Genomic DNA, 23,877 nt, shown 5'->3' on the forward strand with positions numbered 1-23,877 from the left:
GACAAGTCTCCTGGCCTTGATGGAATACATCCCAGGATACTAAAAGAGATGGTGGGAGAAATAGCAAATGCACAAGTGGTAATTTACCAAATTTCGCTGGTCTCTGAGGTGGTTCCTGTGGAGCAGCACGGAGAGGCAGCGATTTGGGCGAGTGTAGAGTTTGAGTTTAAGGTAATTTTTAACTTTTTCTTTTTTGTTAAAGTAGTGAGCAGTGGTAATTTTTCTTTACCTTTTTTTAATTAACTAGAAACCGGAAGTCATCATAAGGAGGCTTACCAGTAGTTGTAGTTTTTTTTTGTCTCTCTGACCCTATAAATTGGTACAGAGAGGAAACCCGATCCTCTACACAGGTAGAGTATCCCACCCTCCCCCCTCCTCTAACCTAATAATAAGTGTGTGGGAATTTTTTTTTCCCTCCTGGAAATTGTATCAGAGATGGCAGTTCAGGCAGTGCGCTGCACCTCCTGCGGTATGTACGAGGTGAGGGACACCAGTAGTGTTCCTGCTGATCATACCTGCAGGAAGTGTGCACACTTGCAGCTCCTAGAGGATCGTGTTAAGGAGCTGGAGCTGGAATTGGAGGAACTCCGGATAATTCGGGAGGTTGAGGCGGACACTGACAGGAGTTACAAAGAGATAGTCACTCCTAAAAATGATTCTTGGGTAACTGCTAGGAAGAGGGGTGAGAAGCAATTGGGGAGACAATCCCCCAGGGCTGTTCCCCTCCAAAATAAGTTTTCTGTCCTGGAGGCTACAGTTGAGGAAGAATCAACTGGAGATAACCAAAGGGAGCAGGTCTCTGGAGGTGAGCCTGCTGTGAAGGCTCAGGTGGGTAGGGGAAGTAAAAGATTGGGCCTGGTGATTGGGGACTCCATAGTTAGGGGGACAGATAGGAGAGTCAACAGTAACGAACGGGACTCAGGGCTGGTGTGTTGCCTTCCAGGGGCTGGGGTCCGGGATGTCTCAGAGCGGGTGTTCAAGACTCTTAAGGGAGAGGGGAGTCAGCCCCAAGTCATAGTTCATGTGGGGACACATGACATAGGTAGGATAAGGGAAGGGGATATTAAACAGAAATTTATGGAGTTGGGGTGGAAACTTAGGGCCAAGTCAAACAGAGTGGTTATCTCAGGACTCTTGCCTGTGCCACGGGATAGTTTAGAGAAGAACAGAGAGAGGTAATGTTTGAACTCGTGGCTGAGGAGATGGTGCAGGAGGGAGGGGTTCAGGTTCTTGAACAATTGGGGCTCATTCTGGGGTAGGTGGGACCTCTACAAGAGAGATGGTCTACACCTGAATCAGAGGGGAACCAATATCTTGGGGGGAAAATTTGCAAAGGCTATGCAGGGGGGTTTAAACTGATCCAGAGGGGGGGTGGGATCCTGAGTAGCAGGGATGAGATTAAGGGGGTCATAGATGAGGACTGTAAAGCACAGCATTGTGGGGGTGGAGTAGAGCATGGTTTGAAATACGTATACTTTAATGCGAGGAGTATTCGCAATAAGGTGGATGAACTTGCAGTGTGGATCAGTACCTGGAACTTTGATGTTGTGGCCATTTCAGAGACATGGTTAGAGCAGGGACAGGAATGGTTGTTGCAGGTTCCGGGGTTCAAATGCTTCAGTCGGAGTAGAGAAGGAGGTAGGGGGGGGGGGGAAGGAGTGGCATTATTAGTCAAAGACTGTATCACAGTGACAGAAAAGAAGTTTGATGAGGACTTGTCTGTTGAGGTAGTATGGGCTGAGATTAGAAATAGGAGAGGAGAGGTCACCCTGTTGGGAGTCTTTTATAGATCTCCTAAAAGTTCTAGAGAGGTAGAGGAGAGGATTGCAGAGACGATCCTGGACAGGAGTGAAAGTAATAGGGTAATTGTTATGGGAGACTTTAACTTTACTAATATTGACTGGAATAGCTATAGCTCTAGCTCGTTAGAGGGGTCAGTTTTTACACAAAGTGTGCAGGAAGGTTTTTTGACTCAGTATGTAGATAGGCCAACTAGAGGTGAGGCTATATTGGATTTGGTGCTGGGAAATGAGCCAGACCAGGTGTCAGACTTGGAAGTTGGTGAGCATTTTGGTGATAGTGACCACAATTCGGTTACGTTCACCTTAGTGATGGAAAGGGATAGGCATGAATCTAGGGGCAGTAGTTATAGCTGGGGGAAGGGTAATTATGAAGCTATTAGGAGAGAATTAGGGAGCATAGGTTGGACTAGGAAACTACAGGGGCTGGGAACATCCGAAATGTGGAGTTTATTCCAGGAACAGCTACTGTGAGTCCTTGATAAGTATGTCCCTGTCAGGCAAGGAGGAAATGGTCGAGTAGGGGAACCGTGGTGCATTAAAAAAGTTGATTCGCTGGTTAAAAGGAAAAAGGAGGCTTATGTCAGGATGAGGCTTGAAGGCTCAGGTAGTGCACTGGAAAGCTATAGATTAGCCAGGAGGGAGCTAAAGAGTGAGTTAAGAAGAGCTAAAAGAGGACACGAGAAGACTTTGGCTGATAGGATTAAGGAGAATCCTGAGGCGTTCTATAGATATGTTAAGAATAGAAGATTGGTTAGGGCAAGATTAGGGCCAGTCAGAGACAGCAGTGGGAAGTTATGTGTGGAGCCGGAAGAGATTGGAGAAGCACCGAACAAATATTTGTCTTCGGTATTCACGCAGGGAGACCGAAATGTAGTTGTGGAGAACACTGGGTTACAAGGTTGTAAACTGGATAGTATTGAAGTAGATAAGGAGGATGTGCTAGATATTCTTGAGGGTTTGAAAATAGATAAGTCCCCTGGGCCGGACAGGATTTACCCTAGGATTCTCTGGGAGGCAAGAGAGGCGATTGCAGAGCCTTTGGCTCTGATCTTCAGGTCGTCGTTGGTCACAGGTATAGTACCAGAAGACTGGAGGATAGCGAATGTTGTCCCATTGTTTAAGAAGGGGAATAGAGACTTTCCCGGGAATTATAGACCGGTGAGTCTTACTTCTGTTGTGGGCAAAGTATTAGAAAAAATTATTAGTGATAGGATGTATAGTTACTTAGAGAGTAATGAATTGATTGGAGATAGTCAGCATGGCTTTGTGAAGGGTAGGTCATGCCTTACTAAGCTTATTGAGTTTTTTGAAAAAGTGACCAAAGAGGTAGATGGGGGTAAGGCAGTTGACGTGGTATATATGGACTTTAGTAAGGCATTTGATAAGGTTCCCCATGGAAGGCTTCTGCAGAAAATGTAGATGTATGGGATTGAGGGTGATTTAGTTAATTGGATCAGGAATTGGCTAGCTGATAGAAGACAGAGGGTGGTGGTTGATGGAAAGTATTCGTCATGGAGTTCGGTTACAAGTGGTGTGCCTCAGGGATCTGTTTTGGGGCCACTGCTGTTTGTAATTTTTATAAATGATCTGGATGAGGGTATAGAAGGATGGATTAGTAAATTTGCTGATGACACCAAAGTCGGAGGAGTGGTAGATAGTGAAGAGGGGTGTCATAGTTTACAGAGAGACTTGGACAAGTTGCAGAGCTGGGCTGAGAGGTGGCAAATGGAGTTTAATGCTGAAAAGTGTGAGGTAATTCACTTTGGCAGGAATAACAAATGTGTAGAGTATAGGGCTAACGGTAGGACTCCGAATAGTGTTGAGGAACAGAGGGATCTAGGTGTAGATGTGCATAGATCCCTGAAAGTTGGAAATCAAGTCGATAAGGTTGTTAGGAAGGCATATGGTGTCTTGGCGTTTATTGGTAGGGGGATTGAATTTCGGAGCCGCAACGTCATGTTGCAACTGTACAAAACTCTGGTGTGGCCGCACTTGGAGTATTGTGTACAGTTCTGGTCCCCACATTATAAGAAAGATGTGGAGGCATTGGAGAGGGTGCAGAGGAGGTTTACCAGGATGTTGCCTGGTATGGAGGGAAGGTCCTATGAGGAGAGGCTGAGGGATTTGAGGTTGTTTTCGTTAGAAAGAAGGCGGCTAAGAGGAGACCTTATTGAAACGTACAAGATGATTAGAGGTTTAGATAGGGTGGACAGTGATAGCCTTTTTCCTCGGATGGAGAAAGCTAGCACGAGGGGACATAGCTTTAAATTAAGGGGTGGTAGTTATAGGACGGATGTCAGAGGTAGGTTCTTTACCCAGAGGGTGGTAAGGGTATGGAATGCCCTGCCTGCTGCAGTTGTAGATGCGCCAAGTTTGGGGGGGCGTTTAAGAGGTCCGTGGATAGGTTTATGGATGGAAAGGGAATGGTTTAGGTTAGAGGGTCATTGCTTTATTCTTAATTGGTCGGCGCAACATCGAGGGCCAAAGGGCCTGTTCTGCGCTGTAAACGTTCTATGTTCCCGCAGATTGGAAAACAGCAAATGTGATGCCACTATTTAAAAAGGGAGATAGACAAAAGGCAGTAACTATAGGCCAGTTAGCTTAACTTCTGTAGTAGGGAAAATGCTTGAATCTATTATCAAGGAAGAAATAGTGAGACATTTGGATATAAATTGTCCCATTGGTAAGATGCACCATGGATTCATGAAGGGAAGGTCATGTTTGACTAATTTGGTGAAATTCTTTGAGAACATTGTATGTGCAGTGGACAATGGGGAACCTGTGGATGTGATGTATCTGGATTTCCAGAAAGTATTTGACAAGGTGCTGCACCAAAGACTGCTATATAAGATAAAAGGTGCACAGTGTTACGGGTAATGTATTGGCATGGATAGAGGATTGGTTAATTAACAGAAAGCAAAGAGTGGGGGTAAATGGGTTTTTCTGGTTGACGATCAGTGACTAATGGTGTGCCTCAGGGATCAATGTTGGGACCGCAATTGTTTACGATTTACATAGATGATTTGGAGACCAAGTGTAGTGTGTCAAAATTTGCAGATGACACTAAGATGGGTGGAAGAGCGAAGTGTGCAGAGGACGCTGAACGTCTGCAAAGGAATATGGATAATCTAAGTGAGTGGGCGAGGGTCTGGCAGATGAAATACAACGTGAGGTCATCCATTTTGGTAGGAATAACATCAAAATGGACTATTATTTAAATGGTAAAAAATTGCAGCATGCTGCTGTGCAGAGGGACCTGGGTGTGCTTGTGCAGGAATCTCAAGGAGTTGGTTTGCAGGTGCAGCAGGTAATTAAGAAGGCAAATGGAATTTTGTCCTTCATTGCGAGAGGGATGGAGTTTAAAAACAGCAAGATTATGTTACAGCTGTATAAGGTGCTGGTGAGGCCACACCTGGAGTACTGTGTACAGATTCAGTGTCCTTATTTGAGAAAGGATATACTGGCACTGAAGTGGGTACAGAGGAGATTCACTAGTTTGATTCTGGAGTTGAGAGGGATGGCTTATGAGGAGAAACTGAATAGACTGGGGCTATACTCATTGGAATTCAGAAGAATGAGGGGAGATCTCATAGAAACATATAAGATTATGAAGGGAATAGATAAAATAGAAGCAGGGAAGTTGTTTCCACTGGCGAGTGAAACTAGAACTAGACGGCATGTCCTTAAAATAAGGGGAAGCAGATTTAGGACTGAGTTGAGGAGGAACTTCTTCACACAAAGGGTTGTGAATCTGTGGAATTCCCTGACCAGTGAAGCAGTTGAGGCTACATCACTGAATGTTTTTAAGGCAGGGATAGATACATTTTTGAACAGTAAAGGAATTAAAGGTTATGATGAGGGGCAGATAAGTGGAGCTGAGTCCACAAAAAGATCAGTCATGATCTTATTGAATGGCGGAGAGGGACCAGATGGCCTACTCCTGCTCCTGCTCCTAGTTCTTATGTGCTTATTAAGGTGAGAGGGGAGAGATAAAAAGGATCCAGAGGGGCAATTATTTCACTCAGAGGATGGTGAGTGTCTGGAACAAGCTGCCAGAAGTAGTAGTAGAAGTAGGTACAATATTGTCTTTTAAAAAGCGTTTAGACAGTTACAGGGATAAGATGGGTATAGAGGGATTATGGGCCAAATGCAGTCAATTGGGATTAGCTTAGGCGTTAAAAAAAAGGACTGCATGCATGTTTCCACACTTTAAAACTCTATGATTCAATGGTTGGCAGAGAGAAAACAAAGAGTAGGAATTAATGGGTCCTTTTCAAGGGATCAGTGCTGGGATCCAGCAATTCACAATATAAATGATTTGGATGAGGGAACAAAATGTAACATCTCAAAGTTTGCAGATGATACCAAGTTGGGTGGGAGGGTGAACTGTGATGAGGATGCAGAGATCCTTCAGAATGATCTGGTTGGGTGAGTGGACTAATCAATGGCAGATGCAGTATAATTTGGATGAATGTGAGGTTATTCACTTTGGAAGCAAAAACAAGAAGGCAGATTACTACCTGAATGGTTGTAAATTGGGAGAGGGGAGTGTGCAGCGGGACCTGGGTGTCCTTATGCGCCAGTCACTGAAGGTAAGCATGCAGGTACAGCAGGCGGTAAAGAAGGCAAATGCCATGTTGGCCTTCATTGCGAGAGATTTTGAGTACAGGGGCAGGGGTTGTGTTGTTGCGATTATACAGGGCCTTGGTGAGGCTACACCTGGAGTATTGTGTGTAGTTTTAGTTGTTCTCTGAGGAAGGATGTTCTTGCTCTTGAGGGAGTGCAGTGAAGGTTTACTAGGCTGATTCCGGGGATGGCAGGACTGATGTGTGAAGAGAGATTGACCAGGTTAGGATTGTTTTGGCTGGAGTTCAAACAAATGGGGGGGGGATCTCAAAGAGACTTAAAATTCAAACAGGACTAAACAGGGTAGACGCAGGGAGAATATTCCCAATGGCAGGGAAGTCCAGAACCAGGAGTCACAGTCTGAGGATTCAGGGTAGACCATTTAGAATGGAAATGAGGAGACATTTCTTCACCCAAAGAGTGGTGAGCCCATGGAATTCATTGCCACAGGAAGTAGTTGATGGCAAAGCATTGAATGTGTTCAAGAGGTGGCTGGATATAGCACTTGGGGCAAATGGAATCAAAGGTTATGGGGAAGAAGCAGGATTAGGCTATTGAATTGAATGATCAGCCATGATCGTGATGAATGGCAGAGCAAGTTCGAAGGGCCAAATGGCCTCCTCCTGCTCCTGATATCAGAAGCTGTGGATGTAGCATCTGTGTCTTTTAGACATGGCTGGCAATGTGCTGTGTGGGTAAGGGAGTGTGTGAGATTATGTGACAAAGCTGCCTCTACACACACAACCCATTTTATGATGGTGAAGCTATGTACACTTGGGCAGTGTTCTGGCTTCACTTTTAGCTTCTGTTCAAGTTTTCATTCAGAACAGATCCAGCCCTAGTCCCTACTCACAAAGTAGAGAAACTAGGAGTTAAGAAAATAACACCTCAGTAGACTCACTGTCAACCCTTTTTCTCTGCACTGGAGCGAGTGTAGAGGAGATTCACTAGGTTGATTCCGAAGTTGAGATGGTTGGCTTATGAGGACAGACTGAGTTTACTGGGGCTATACTCACTGGAATTCAGAAGAATGAGGGGAGATCTTATAGAAACATCTAAGATTATGAATGGAATAGATAAGATAGAAGCAGGGAAGTTGTTTCTACTGGAGGGTAAAACCAGAACAAGGGGGCATGTCCTCAAAGTAAGGGGAAGCAGATTTAGGACTGAGTTGAGGAGGAACTTCTTCACACAAAGGGTTGTGAATCTGTGGAATTACCTGCCCAGTGAAGCAGTTGAGGCTACCTCATTGAATGTTTTTAAAGCTAGGATTGATAAATCTTTGAACAGTAAAGGAATTAAGGGTTATGGTGAGCGGGCAGATGAGTGGAGCCGAGTCCACAAAAAGAATAGCCATGATCTTATTGAATGGCAGAGCAGACTCGAGGGGCCAGATGGCCGACTCCTGCTCCTAATATGTTTTTATGGTGTGTTGCCTCCCAGGTGCCAGGGTTAAGGATGTCTCTGAGCGGTGGCAAAACATTCTGAAGGTGAACAGTCAGAAATAGAAAGATAGGCCAGGTGAATGTGTGGCTGACGAGCTGGTGCATGTTGCAGGTATTTAAGTTCTGTGATCATTGGGACCTCTTTTGGGTAGAGGTGGCCTGTACAAAAGGGACTGGAGGGAGTCCAATATCCTTGCAGGAAAAATTGCTAGTGCTACCCAGGAGGTAAACTAGTTTGGCAGAGATTGGGACTCTGAGCAAGAGAGGGGCCAACGGGGAGCCAGGGAAAATACAGTAGCCAATGAGAGCAAGTTTAGTAGTCAGGATCGCCAGGGGCACAGTAAAGGGAGATAAAAAACTTCTGGTTTAAATTGCATTAATTTCAATGCACGATGCTTAACAGTTAAGGCAGATGAGCTCAGAGCATGCAATGGTTCTGGGGACTGGAATATTATAGCCAGAACAGAAACATGGCTGAGAAGTGTTGGATTGGCAGCTCAATGTTTCAGGATACAGGTGCTACAGGTGTGTCAGGGATACAGGTAAGAAGAGGGAGTTGCCTTTTTGATAATGGAGGACATAACAGTCCTTAGTGACAATATTGTTGGAGGTTCATCAAATGAGGCCATATAACAATCCCTATAATGCAGAAAGAGGTCAAGTCTGCACCAAAATCAATTCAATGCAGGCCCTATCCCCATAACCCCACATATTTACCCTGCTAATCTCCCTGATCCAAAGGGGCAATTCAGCACAGTCAGTTAACCTAACCTGCATGTTTTTGGACTGTGGGAGGAAACTGAAGCACCCTGATGAAACCTATGCAGACATCAGGAGAACATGCAAACATGGATAGGACTTAGAAACAAGAAAAGGATGGTCACTCTGAGGGGACTGTATTATGGAACACCCGCTACCCCTCCTCCACTTCCACTCCCCCCCAATAGGTAGCAGGAACTAGAAGAACAAATGTGAAGACAGACTGCAGATAATTATAAGAGTAACAGGGAAGTATTGGTGGGAGGTTTTGATTTCCCCAGTATTAAGTGGGCCACCCAGAATGCAAAGAGCCTGGACAGGGTGGAATTTGTTAAACGTGTCCAAGAAAGTTTCCTGAATCCAACATTTATATCCAACATTGGATAGTCAAGGTCTGATTTGGGATAGTCAGCATGGCTTTGTGCCTGGGAAGTCATGTTTGATGAATCTTTGAGTTTTTCATAGAGATAACCAAGAGGATGGATGATGGTAGGGCAGTAGATGTTGTCTATATGGATTTTAGCAAGGCCTTTGACAAGGTCCCACACTGCAGGCTAGTTTAGAAGGTTAGGTCGCATGGGATCCAGGGACAGCTAGCTAATAGGATTCAAAATTGGCTCTATGGTAGAAAGCAGAGGGTGATGGTCGATGGTTGTTTCTCAGACTGAAGGTCTATGACTAATGGCGTACCTCAGGGATTGGTGTTGGAACCCTTGTTATTCATTATTTATATAAATGATTTGGATGTGAATATACAAGACATGGTTAGTAAGTTTGCGGATGATTCTAAATTAGGAGGTGTCATTGATAGCGAAGCAGGTTGTCAAATTTACAAGGGGACCTTGATCAGTTAGGGAACATAGAACACTACAGCACAAATAGGCCCCTCGGCCCACAAGTTGCACCGATCACATCTATACCTACTAAGCCATAGACCTATCTATAACCCCCAATCCCATTAGATCCCATATACTCATCCAGAAGTCCTTTAAAAGACCCCAGCGAGTTCGCCTCTACCACCACTGATGGCAGCCGATTCCATTCACTCACCACCCTCTGAGTGAAAAACTTACCCCTAACATCTCCTCTGTACTTGCTTCCCTGCACCTTAAATCTGTGTCCTCTCGTAGCGACCATTTCAGTCTGGGGAAATAGCCTCTGTGAATCCACCCTATCTATTCCTCTCAACATCTTATAAACCTCTATCAGGTCGCCTCTCAACCTTCGTCTCTCCAGGGAGAAGAGTCCCAGCTCCCTCAACCTATCTTCATAAGGCATGCCTCCCAATCCAGGCAACATCCTTGTAAATCTCCTCTGCACCCTTTCAATAGCTTCCACGTCCTTCCTATTGTGAGGCGACCAGAACTGCGCACAGTACTCCAAGTGGGGTCTGACAAGGGTCTTATAAAGTTGCAGCATTACCTCCTGACTCCTAAACTCAATATCTTGATTAATGAAGGCCAGTACACCATACACCTTCTTGACCACATCCTCCACCTGCGAGGCCGATTTAAGAGTCCTATGGACCCGGACCCCAAGATCCTTCTGCTCTTCAACACAGCTAAGACTCCTACCCTTGATATTGTATTCCTTCATCCCATTGGTCCTGTCAAAATGGACTACTACACATTTATCTGGGTTGAAGTCCATCTGCCACTTCTCTGCCCAGTCTTGCATCCTATCTATATCCCGCTGCAACTTCTGACATCCCTCCAGACCATCCACAACACCACCAACCTTCGTATCGTCGGCAAACTTACTAACCCATCCCTCCACTTTCTCATCCAGGTCATTTATGAAAATGACAAACAGCAAGGGTCCCAGAACAGATCCCTGGGGCACTCCACTGGTGACCGACCTCCATGCAGAAAAAGACCCATCCACAACCATTCTCTGCCTTCTGCAGACAAGCCAGTTCTGGATCCACAAGGCCAAAGCCCCCTGGATCCCATGCCCTCTCACCTTCTCAAGAAGTCTTGCATGGGGGACCTTATCAAACGCCTTGCTGAAGTCCATGTAAACCACGTCTACTGCTCTTCCTTCATCGATGTGTTCAGTCACATTCTCAAAGAACTCAACTAGGCTCGTAAGGCACGATCTGCCCTTGACAAAACCATGTTGACTATTTCTGATCATTCTAAACTTCTCCAAATGCTCATAAATCTTGTCCCTCAGAAGCTTCTCCATCAGCTTACCAACCACTGAGGTCAGACTCACCGGTCGGTAATTTCCCAGGCTATCCCTGTTCCCTTTCTTGAAAATAGGAACCACATCTGCAATCCTCCAATCCTCTGGAACCTTTCCCGTCTCCATCAACAATGCAAAGATCATTGCCAGGGGGTCTGCAATCACTTCCCTCACCTCCCACAGTAACCTGGGGTACATCCCATCCAGTACCGGCGACTTGTCTATCTTGATAGAGTTTAAAAGTTCTAACACATCCTCTTCCTTAACATCCACATACTCAATCTTTTCAGACTGCCGCAAACCTGTAGTACAACCTCCCAGATCACTTTCCACCGTGAATACCGGGGCAAAATACTTATTAAGCACCTCTGCCATTTCTTCCGGTTCCACACAGACTTTTCCCCATTCACCTTTTAGAGGTCCTATCCCTTCTCTTCTCATCCTTTTACTTTTCACATATTTGTAGAAGGCCTTGGGATTCTCCTTAATCTTACCTGCCAAGGCCTTCTCATGACCCCTTCTGGCTCTCCTAATTTCCTTTTTAAGCTCCTTTCTACAAGCCTTATATTCCTCTAGATCCTTAACATCTCCTAGCTCTCTGAACCTTTTATACACCTTTCTTTTCTTCCTGACTAGGTTCACCACAACCTTTGTGCACCACGGTTCCTGCACCCTACCAAAACCTCCTTGTCTCATCGGAACGTTATCGTGCAGAGCTCCAGTCAAACATTCCTTGCATATCCGCCACCTTCCTTCTGTACTTTTCCCCAAGAACGCCTCCTTCCAGTTTATTCGTCCAATTATCTGCCTGATGTCTTCATATTTCCCCTTACTCCAGACAAACACCTTCCTAGCCTGCCTGATCCTATCTCTTTCCAATGCTATTGTGAAGGAGATAGAATTATGATCTCCATCCCCAAGATGCTCTCCTACCGAGAGATCCGACACCTGTCCTGGTTCATTAGCCAGCACCAGGTCAAGTACAGCCTCTCCTCTTGTAGGCTTATCCATGTGCTGTGTCAGGAAACCCTCCTGAACACACCTAACAAACTCCTCCCCATCCAAACCCCTTACCCTTGGGATATTCCAGTCGATATTTGGGAAATTAAAGTCTCCCATCACGACAACTCTTATTTCTACATCTCTCTAGGATCTGTTTCCCTATCTGCACCTCAACTTCCCTGTCACTATTGGGCGGCCTATAGAAAACACCCAGCAAAGTTATCGACCCTTTGCTGTTCCTAACTTCCACCCACAGAGACTCTGTAGACAGTCCCTCCACAGCATCCTCCTTCTCTGCAGCCATGACACTGTCCCTGATCAAGTGCCACTCCACCACCTCTTTCTTCCTGAAGCATCCTTGTCCTTCCTGAAGCATCTGAATCCTGGCATCTGAAGTACCCAGGCCTGTCCCTGAGATATCCAAGTCTCTGTAATGGCCACCACATCACATTCCCAAGCAGCAATCCACACCCTAAGCTCATCTACCTTATTTACTACACTCCTGGCGTTAAAATAGACACACCTCAGCCCCTGGGCATTTCTCTTCTCCACCACCCGTCTAACCTCCCTCTCATACTGTCTACAGTCCTTCCCTACCTGGGAGCCAACCTCCTCGGTCTCAGTCTCCTCATCTCTGTTCCCTCCCCCCAACCTTTCTAGTTTAAAGTCCCCCCAGTAGCCCTAGCCAGTCTTCCCACCAGGATATTGGTCCCCCTGGGATTCAAGTGCCACCCGTCTTTACTGTACGGGGAAGTGGGCCAAGGAATGGCAAATGGATTTCAATACAGATAAGTGTGAGGTGTTGTATTTTGGAAAAATCAAACTAGGATAGGTCTTGTTCAGTGAATACTATGGCCCTTGGAGAGTGTGGAGGAACAAAAGAACGCAGGAATACAAGTATATAGTTTATTGAAAGAGGCATCAAAGGTAGCTAAGGTGATAAAGAAGGCATTTGGCACACTGGCCTTTTTCAGTCAGAGCTCTGAGTACAGGAGTTGGGAACATTATGTTACAGTTGTATTAGTCATTGGTGAGGCTGCACTTGGAGTATTGTGTACAGTTTTGGTCACCCCGTTATAGGAAAGACATTGATAAACTGAAAAGAGTGCAAAGAAGATTTATGAGGATGTTGTTAGGACCAGTGGGCTTGAGTTAGGAGAGGTTGGCCAGGCTAGGACTTTATTCCTTGAAACATAGGAGAATGAGGCATGACCTTACTGAGGCGTATAAAATTATGAGCATTGATAGAATGAACAGATAGAATGAACCTGGATAGGGGAATTGAAAATTAGAGGGCATAGGCTTAAGGTGAGAGGGGAAAGATTTAAAAGGGACCTGAGGGGCAACTTCTTCACGCAGAGGGTGGTGCATGTATGGAGTGAGTTGCTGGAGAAAGTGGTTGAGACAAATACAAAAGCAACATTTAAAAAGCATTTGGATAAGTACATAATGGGAAAGGATTTGAGGGATGTGGGCCAAATGTGGGCAATTTGGACTAGCTGGGAGCCTCTAATCTTTTTGTTATTTAGCTTGAATCCATGACCCCAGGTTTTTGAACTCTCCAAGAAATCTCATAACACCAGGTTGAACTCTCTGCCAGTCTCTCTGTCTAGTCTTTCTCTCTCTGTCTGTCTGTACCCCTCACAATTTTGTATACCTCAATCATGTCACCCCTCAGCCTTCTCTGTTCCAAGGAAAACAACCACAACCTCTCCAATCTCTCTTGGAGTTGCAATTCTCCAGCCTTGGCAACACTCTAGTAAATCTTCTGTCCAGAGCAATTATGTCTTTTCTGCAATGTGGTGACCAGACCTAGACACAACACTCCAGTTGTAGTATCTTATATAGTTTCATCATTATATTCCTACTTTTGTATTTTATACCTTTGCCAATGAAGGAGAGCATTCCATTTGTCTTCTTTACAACCTTATCTTTCTGCATTGTTACCTTCAGGTACCTGTACACCAAGATCTCTCACTTCATCTACCCCTCTCAGTATATTCTCATTTATTACGTATTTCCTTCTACTGTTTGACATCCCTAAATGCATTATCTCAGAGTTGAACTTCATCTGTCACTTTGCTGCCTACTCCACCTATGTCATTTTGGAGCTTACAGTTATCCTCTATACTATCCACTACACAGCCAATTTTTGTATTGTCTGCAAACTTCCCAATCATGCCCTCCAAGTTCAAATCTAAATTGTTAATATATAAAACAAACAACAGCAATCTCAACATCGAACTCTGTGGAACATCACCTGAAAGAGCTTTCCATTCTCAAGGATAGCCATCAACCATTACCCTTCATTTCCTGTTACTAAGTCAACTTTGGATGTAAGTCAGTACGTTACCTTGAATTCCATGGGCTTTAACTTTTCTGACCACTCTGCTGTGTGGGACCTTGTCAAATGGCTTACTAAAGCCCATATAGACAACATCAGCTGCGCTATTCTCATCAATCCTCCTTGTCGCTTCCTCAAAGAATTCAATCAAATTTGTAATGCATAACTGTCCCTTAATAAAGGCATGCTGACTAGTCCATGTCTTTCTAAGAGGTAGATTATCTGATTTCTCAGGGTTGATTCAAACAATTTGCCCACCACCAAAATATGACTAACTGGTCTATAACTGTTTGGCAATTCTCTTGTACCCTTTTCAAACAATGGAACCACATTTTCATTCCTCCAGTACCTCAACTTTGTGCAGTGAAGATTAGAAAATAATGCACACACTATCTGCTATTTTCTCCCCTGACCGCTTTCAACATCCTAGGGAACAATCCATCCATCTCCGGCAACTTTTCCACTGTCAAGGATTCCAAGTCCTCTTGCACTTTCTTTCTCTTTAATCCAATATTGCATATGGAACAGAGGGAAATTATTTATCTGCATCTATGCCAATCTTTACTACAACAATCTAGAAAGAAGTGTGATATCCTGATCTTTTCCCATACTCCTTTATCTTCCTTCAAATATTTCTCTATTTCCCTTCAAAACACAACAGTCTTTTCCTCAATCATCTCCTGTGGTAAAGCATTCCCAACAAAGCCACAAATAAGCCCATTTTCGCTCAGGCCCCCCCCCCCCCAAGTTTTAGAGGCAATTTTACACTAATGACCCTACACCACTGATTCCCCCAACCATAGGAAATCCTTTTCCTCTGTTCACTACAAAATAATTTTAAAGATGTTTATCACATCCTCTCTCAGTTTTCTCTGGTCAAGTGGCAATAGGTCCTGTATTGCAAATCTCTTCTTGTAATTCTAATTTCCAAACCTAATATCCTCCTCTTGAATCCTATCTGTGGCTTTAACGATCGTTTGATAATGAGATATCTGAAACTAAACCATACATAGTCTCAAACTGAGGCCAAATTAACATTTTTAACAAATTTATTACTGCTGTCTTACTCAAGAATTTTGTAGTTGATAGGTTCCTTTTCACATGTAGAAGGAATTAAAGATATTGTTAGATATATGCATTACCACTCATTTCTTTATAATGGTTATCAATCAATGCAGTATTATCAGACTGTTGAATACATTTCTTGATTTGTGTTGGCTTAATACAGATCAACCTGAAACAAACTAAATATGATATCATATATTGAATACAAAATATTCATAGGCAAATTCCAATAGATTTGTTTCTGAAATCAGGATTTTATAATTTAATTATCTCAAATTTGGTGGAAGTTCAGGATTGAAATCCAATTTTAATGTAGGTTTATGCCAGTTTGTACAACATAAATTACTCCTTCAACACAGACCAATTCTTTTTCAACTGCAACAATATGGACACATCCTTTGTCAGCATACTCATTAGTAAAAACGTGACTGGCATTAGTGTCAATAAACTACAAGGTATTATTTGCCTGACATGGTTCAGGCTACCTGCTTACCCAGGGATCAGGACCAGGCTGTATCATTTGTTTTGTGATCACAGCCAGGTTGTACCATTTGCCCTTTGATAAGAAATGTGCACGTGGTGCTGCAGGTTGCTTGGTTTAAACAGCAGTGTAACCATGCCAAGGTCTCAGGAACCCTTGTTATCTGAGAGCAACCACCACCACTTTTTTAATTCTGTACTGGTCCTTGCTAAGGAGTAAAGGCTGGTAGTAGCTCCTTCTACTCTTGTAGTCACATAATTAAATAAACGCAAGGCCCTATTCAAGTCCTAATGACCTGTTTTGCTGTGAAGCCATAAACAGTTTTATAGTAATCCTCACAGCATTATGTTGCTGACAGACACATTTAAATGGTATCATCGCATCCCACCTGAAACTAAAAAATTCTGTTACTATGCTCCTCAGAAAAGTTCAATGTTTTGTCAGTAAATTCGTCAAGTGTTAAAATATCTTGATACAAAGGGCCATAGTATTATACAATATTAAATTTATAACAAAGTCACTGATCTTGGTGCCTTTCTCCATGTTTTCCTATGTTACAGGATATACTTTTTGTTCCATTTAACATTGAGGAAATCAGAGGCATTGAAGAATTCTACTAATGGTTCTGGACTATAAACATTGTTGAAGAACTATCACATCATAACTTTTTAATGCTTTAAGTACAATGGCTGTAATAGTTGTTAAAAACAAATTCCAGCATCATATTGTGCATGTCCAGGAACTAAGTGGCCATATGATCCATCATAACAGCCTATGAAGAAAAGGAAATGGAAAGTAGTAAGGAAAACTATACTTAACTAAAAGACTCAATCCTGTGGCACTGACAAACTATTCAAGTTACAATGTCACATTCAAATTCCAATTTGTTTGGATATTAATATTTATGTGAATTTTGAATTCCCAAGTGTTTCAGTGATGAAATATACTTAGCTGCACAGATCAAAAGTTCTAGGTACATCCACAATATTGATAGAATTAATAATGGTTGGATTTACAATAGGTCCTTGGTGTCCCGAGTTGAGGAGGGAAATTAGCTAGAGTATTTCCTCAAAGCACTTCACTACCAACAAAGGTCCATTCATAATGTGGCCAAATTGAACGTCTCATTGAATGGTGAAACAGACTTGAAGGGCCGAATAGCCTACTTCTGCTCCTACATCTTGTAATCAAACAGGTTGAGTATCAACCTACAATTCTCAAACAACGATAAGTACAGGAATGAGATAGAGAATCTGGCGAACTGGTGCGACAACAATAATCTCTCCCTCAATGTCAACAAAACAAAGGATATTGTCATTGACTTCAAGAAACGTAAAGGAGAACATGTCCTTGTCTACATCAATAGGTACAAAGTAGAAATATTCGAGGGCTTCAAGTTTTTAGGTGTCCAGATCACCAACATATCCTGGTCACCCCCATGCCGGCACTATAGTTAAGAAAGCCCACCAATGCTTCTATTTTCTCAGAACACTAAGGAAATTTGGCATGTCAGCTATGATTATCACCAACTTTTACTGGTTATATCATAGCTTGGTATGGCCCCTGCTCTGCCCAAGACCGCAAGAAACTAGGAAAAGTCATGACCATAGCCCAATCCATCACACAAACCAGCCTCCCATCCATTGACTGTCCACATTTCTCACTACATAAGAACATAAGAAATAGGAGCAGGAGTAGGCCAACTAGCCCTTCGAGCCTGCCCCGCCATTCAATAAGATCATGGCTGATCTGTCGAGGCTCAGTTCCACATTCCCGCCCTCTCCCCATAACCTTGGAAAAGCAGTCAGCAAAATCAAGTACCGCATGCATCCCGGACATTCTCTCTTCCATCTTCTCCCATTGGGAAAAAGGTACAAAAGTCTGAGGTCACATAACAATCGACTCAAGAACAGCTTCTGCCCTGCTGCCATCAGACTTTTGAAAGGACCCAACTTGCGTTAAGTTGATCTTTGTCTACATTCCAGCCATGACTGTAATGCTACATTCTGCACTCTCTTCTTTCCTTATCTATGAATGGTATGTTTTGTCTGTATAGCATGCAAGAGACAATACTTTCCACTGTATGCTAATAATAAATCAAATCAAATTCTCTCCAACATACACCAATGACAGGCTGTAAGATAGGGCATTCCTGGTCAGCTATATGGTGGACAATATTGGTGCCTCTATCATCACTAGTCATAGCTCCATGGTATATAGTGATGTAAAAGTACACAAGGACCTGTGACATACAATACCACCATCCAGGGTTTCTAACTCATGTTTAGTTGGCATTCTCCACCTCAGCTGATGCTCCCCACAGTCAAATCAAATATTCTATTCAACACATTGCCAGAACTTATAGATGTAGAATCGTCACTTCTAGTAAGTGCCGGGGGTGACTGCTGCCTATAGAATTATACCTCAGAGTCAGTGCCTGGGGACAGGCAACATATTTAAATAACTACGGAAGATCCGACCACAGCTTCTAACTCTCTGGGTTTTGACTAAAATCTGCAAACCTCGGGTCTTTATTCAGTTCCTGCTCTATTAAAAGTAAGTACTGCCTACCCTTATCGGTCTCCGAACTACATCCATTATCTCTTTCCCTCGACCCTCACTCACCCTGAGCAGCCCCGCTCCCGATGCTGCCGTCGCCGCCATGACACTGGAAGGAAAGTGAGGCGGTTGCAGTAAGCGCTGCACAAAACGCTTCCCCCTCTGCAGTCGGCCTGAGTAATGCAGCAGCCGGCCTAGCATCCTCAAGGCACAGTCAGAAACAACTAACAGTAACTTCAACAAGAGCATGGACTTGTCCAATAGCTTGTAATGCCATTACGATATGGGGAAATATAAATTATAATGGGAAGAATGGAAAAGTAAAGCATTACTAACGGCGAGACACTAGTAAGTGCCTGTATGGGGGCAGGGATGGGATTTGCGACTTTTTATACACAACTACAAAGTAGGCAATTAAAAAAAACAAATAATATGTTAGCTTTTGTTGCAAGTAAATTATCTCAGCTCTAGGACACTGCTACAGGAGTTCCTCAGGGTAGTGTCTTAGGCTCAACCATCTTCAGCTGTGTCATCAATGTCCTTCCTTCTATTATAAGGTCAGAGGTGGGGATACGCGCTGATGACTGCACAACGTTTACCATTGGTAACTCCTCAGTATATAACTCCTCAGATACTGAAACAGACCATGTCAAAATGCAGCAAGACCTGGACAATATCCAGACTTGGGCTGACAAGTGGCAAATAACATTCGAGTCACACAAGTGCCAGGAAATGACCATCTCCAACAAGAGAGGATCCAACCATATCACCCCTTGCTATTCAACCACAATATCATCACTGAATTCCCCACAATCGACATTTTGGGGGTTACCCTCGACCAGAAACTGAACTGGACTAGCTAGATAAATGCTGTGGCTACCAGAACAGTTAGTGAGATCCTGCAAGCCGAGGCAAGTCATGGGGGCCACAGACAGTGTGACATGAACCCAAGGTCCCGGTTGAGGCCGTCCTCACATGTACAGAACTTGGCTATCAGTGGAAATATCTGGCCATTTCTTCACCGTTGCTGGGTCAAAATCCTGGAACTCCCTCCATTAACAGCATTGCAACGATTCAAGAAGGCAGCTTACCACCACCTTATCAAGGGCACCTAAGGACGGACAATAAATGCTGGTCTAGGCAGCAATGCCCGCATCCCATAAATAACTTTTGTTTTAAAAAAACAGGAGTAAGAAAATTTTGCTGCAATTATACAGGATTCTGCTGGTGAGATCACAGCTGGAGTACTGTGCATAGTTTTGACTTTCTTACTTAAGGGTACACCTGCTTTAATAGAGTTGTTTCTTATATTATTGTGTTAATATTAATTGTTGTTTTATAATCTATCGTTGTGGATTGCCTGTAGCCCGGACAGTGTACCACTTCAGACAAAGTAACTCCCAGATAATCTGCCAGATGAGAAAATCTGGAAGTTGGAGCCCTGGTGAGTTGCGGATGACTCACAATGGTTATTGTATTGTGATGGAGATGTTTGTTGTCGTGCTGTGGTATGGTTCCCCCCGGAGGGTCAGCTTTGAAGAAAGGGCAGAATGCTCGGAAGGAAAAATATGGAGGGCAATGCCATGGAAATTCGAAGATAGCCTAAAGATCAAGGGGTAGTTGTACGTTATTGGTTAAAGGACGGCGTTGGCTGTTGGTGTTGTTTGTATAGTGACTCACTGGGTTACTGTTGCTGCAAGCTGCTTGTTATAGTGATATGTTATTTGTACTATCGTATTTAAATGACATGTTCAGTGTTATAATGTATTTTTGTATTTGTAACTGTTTTGATAATAAAAAAAGAGTGGGTACACCTGCCAGTATTGAAGGTTCATTCATTAATTCCTAGGATGTCCTAGCTATGAGGAGAGATTGAGCAGAATGGGTTAGAGGATGAGAGGGGGGACTTAGTGGTAGGGGATGGGGAAATGGCTGAGGTCTTGAATAACTTTTTTGTTTCGGTCTTCACGGAGGAAGACGTGAATAATTTGCCGGGTGTTAGTGATGGAAAGGTGGTAGGACTGGAGGGTCTCAATGACATTATTGTTACTAGAGAGGCGGTGCTCGACAGACTGGAGGGACTGATTGTGGACAAGTCCCCAGGACCAGATGGAATGCATCCGAGGGTTCTGAAAGAAATGGCGGAGGTGATAGTGGATGCCTTGGTGGTTATTTTCCAAACGTCGCTGGATTCCGGGGAAGTGCTGGAAGATTGGAAAGCGGCTAACGTTACGCCATTGTTTAAGAAGGGTGCCAGGCAAAAGGCAGGGAATTATAGGCTGGTTAGTTTAACGTCTGTTGTAGGTAAAATGTTAGAATCCATCATCAAGGAGGAAATAGCGAGGCATCTTGAGGGGAATTGCTTGATAGAGCAGACGCAGCACGGTTTCGTTAAGGGGAAGTCATGTCTGACAAATTTATTGGAGTTCTATGAGGATGTGTCCAGGGCGGTGGATAGAGGAGAGCCGGTGGATGTGGTCTTTCTTGATTTCAGAAGGCGTTTGACAAGGTACCTCACAAGAGGTTATTGCAGAAGGTAAGGGGGCATGGAGTTGGGGGTAGGGTGTTAGCATGAATAGAGGATTGGTTGTCAAATAGGAGGCAGAGAGTGGGGGTTAATGGGTGCTATTCGGATTGGCGGTTGGTGACTAGCGGAGTGCCCCAGGGGTCAGTGCTGGGGCCTCAGCTATTCACCATTTATATAGATGATCTGGAGGAGGGAACCGAGTGTATGGTGTCGAAATTTGCTGATGACACCAAGATTGGTGGAACGGCAAATTGCGCGGAGGGTGTGGAGAGTCTGCAGAAGGATCTAGATAGGCTGGGCGAATGGGCCAGGAAATGGCAAATGGAATTTAATGTTGGTAAGTGCGAGGTGGTCCACTTTGGTAGGAATAATGGTAGGAAGGACTATTACTTACGTGGCGAAAAACTGCAGCAGGCGACGGTGCAGAGGGACCTCGGGGTCCTTGTGCATGAGTCGCAAAAACCCAGCCTGCAGGTGCAGCAGGTGGTCAGGAAGGCGAATGGGATGCTGGCCTTCATAGCGAGGGGGATTGAATATAAAAGTAGGGAGGTCTTGCTGCGGCTGTATAGGGCATTGGTGAGGCCGCAGCTGGAGTACTGTGTGCAGTTTTGGTCGCCGTACTTACGCAAGGATATTTTGGCCTTGGAGGGAGTGCAGAGGAGGTTTACTAGGCTGATACTGGAGTTGAGGGGGTTCAGCTATGAGGAGAGGCTGAATAAACTAGGCTTGTACTCGTTAGAGTATAGAAGAATGAGGGGAGATCTCATTGAGACATATAAGATGATGAATGGGATGGATAGGATAGAAGTGGAGAGACTCTTCCCGCTCAGAAAGGACAGTAGGACTAGGGGGCACAGCCTCAAGATAAAGGGGGGGCGATTTAGAACAGAGTTGAGGAGGAACTTCTTCACTCAAAGGTGGTGAATCTCTGGAATTCTCTGCCCATTGAGGTGGTGGAGGCTGCCTCGCTAAATATTTTTAAGACGCGGGTTGATGGGTTTTTGATAAGCGAGGGGATTAAGGGTTATGGGGAGAGGGCGGGAAAGTGGAACTGAGCCATGACAGATCAGCCATGATCTTATTGAATGGCGGGGCAGGCTTGAAGGGCTAGATGGCCTACTCCTGCTCCTATTTCTTATGTTCTTATATTATCTGGTGTTCAGAAGGATGAAAAGTGACCTCACTGAACAGATACAATTCTTTGACAAAGTTATTCCTTCGAGGCTGTTGAGTATTTTCCTCTGACTGAAAAGTCTAGATCAATGTATCATACCCTTAGGACAAAGCTTCAAGTATTTAGATTGAGATGAAGAAACATTTTTCCAGGGTTGTCAGTCTTCAGAATTCTCTACTCCACAGAGATGTGGGTGCTTAGTCATTGAGTATAATCAAAACTGAGATTAGTGGATCTTTGGCCACCAAGGGAATCAAGAGATACGGAGACAGAACAAGAAAGTGGAGTTAAGTGCAATTAAATTTGCCATGGGTCTTATTGAATAGCAGAACAGGGTCAAGGGTTGAATGACCTAATTCTGCTGCTATTGTACAGTATCTGTGGAGGGAGAATAGCCTTCTATTCGCTCTCAGATTATGTCAGACCTGCTGAGATTTTCCAGCAATTTCTATTTTTGTTTCAGATTTCAGCATCCACAGTAATTTGCTTTTATCTGCTCCTATTATGTTTGTACAATGATCAGAATGAACTGTGCCAAACAGAACCATGTAAAAAGTCTGACAACACCAGGTTTTAGTCCAACCTATTTATTTGATAATATACTCGCAAGCTTGCGAGTATATTATCAAATAAATAGGTTGGACTAAAACCTGGTGTTGTCAGACTTTTTACTGTGTTTACGCCAGTCCAACGCCGGCATACCCACATCAAACAGAACCATTGCAGAGAGTGAGAAAAGGGATGACCAGTGTAGAAGTATAGATTTTGTTAGGAATTTGGGAAGTTAACAAGATTAGCAGTTGAACTTGAGATGAAAACAGAATAATAGATAAGTAATGTGATTAGCTGATATCTAAAGGATGAATGAGATGCAGTTAACCCAGTAGCAGGATTAGCAGGCATATGGAGAAATTGAGGAGCAAATTGCCATTTCAGAAAATTTGTTTACCAGAGATCTGAGAGGTTATACAAATGATCATTTCTAAAGGCAAGGAATTTGAGATGTAGACAACCAAATCCACAGTATAGACAATCAAAGCCAAACAATATAACTGCTAGCATCCACATGAGGGCAGCATCCTACTTTTCTATCCAACTGTCAGACAGGCCAGCTCCCTTTAATCTTCAGAGAGACCAGTTCAATCTATAATCATAACCGTGGAGGCCTGTTCTATCCAACAGTTAAAGCCACAGCTGTTTGCAGATATTCTCCTCTCAAAGATGCAGTTTTGTGCCTTTGCTGAACCAGGAAAAGACATTTTTTCAGACTTCGTCATATAAGCTGAATTGTGTTGGTAACTACTAACTGGATTTGACTTACAGAATTGCTAAATTGAATGTTGTTTGAAAAAAGGGTATCTTGGTGAATTCAGTGTAGGAGGGTTTATTTTGGGAACAAGGGGTAATCAGTTCTAGCAATGAGTCTCCCTCTTTAGAGCAGAAATATTCTGATGAAAACTAAGAACGTTTCTTAGTAACATAAATAGGTGCAGAAGTAGACCATGTAGTCCCTCCAACCTGCACCACCATTCAATACAATCATGGCTGAAGCTCAGTCTAAACACCAATTTCCCTCCCATGCCAAAGGGAAAACAATGTCAAGCCCTTTCAGAATCTTGTATATTTCTAAGAGATCACTTCTCATTCTGCTAAACTGAGAGCAAAAGCCCAATTTAACCTGCCATTCTAGGGCAACGCTCTAACCTCAGGAGATGATACAATGAACTGTTCACTGTACCATCTCCAGCACAAGCATATCCTTAGGACTCCAGAGCTGCACAAAGTACACTGATACAATTTCACCAAAAGCCTGTACATGCGTGGCACAATGGTTAGCACTGAGGCCTCACAGTGCCAGGGATCCGGGTTCAATGCTGGCCTCAGGTCACTGTCTGTGTGGAGTTTG

At 43.8% G+C, this 23,877-nt stretch overlaps 2 protein-coding genes across 4 annotated transcripts in view; one reads left to right on the top strand and one right to left on the bottom strand.

Annotated features, from left to right (window-relative positions):
* Window positions 1-18,393, bottom strand: part of bcat2 (branched chain amino-acid transaminase 2, mitochondrial) — a 61,104-nt gene extending 42,711 nt beyond the window's left edge. For both annotated transcript variants that reach the window (XM_080183224.1, XM_080183223.1), the window contains exon 1: window positions 18,337-18,393. In XM_080183224.1, coding sequence (XP_080039350.1) covers window positions 18,337-18,375 — 39 coding nt within the window. In that variant the 5' untranslated portion in view covers window positions 18,376-18,393. The remainder of the gene's footprint in view (window positions 1-18,336) is intronic.
* sacs2 (sacsin molecular chaperone 2) overlaps window positions 1-23,877 on the top strand; it is a 122,839-nt gene that overhangs the window by 5,790 nt on the left and 93,172 nt on the right. The window lies entirely within an intron of this gene.

The sequence above is a fragment of the Carcharhinus amblyrhynchos genome, unplaced genomic scaffold (genome assembly GCF_965287045.1).
Source record: "Carcharhinus amblyrhynchos unplaced genomic scaffold, sCarAmb.v2.hapA chromosome_186, whole genome shotgun sequence".
NCBI classification, from domain to species: Eukaryota; Metazoa; Chordata; class Chondrichthyes; order Carcharhiniformes; family Carcharhinidae; genus Carcharhinus; species Carcharhinus amblyrhynchos.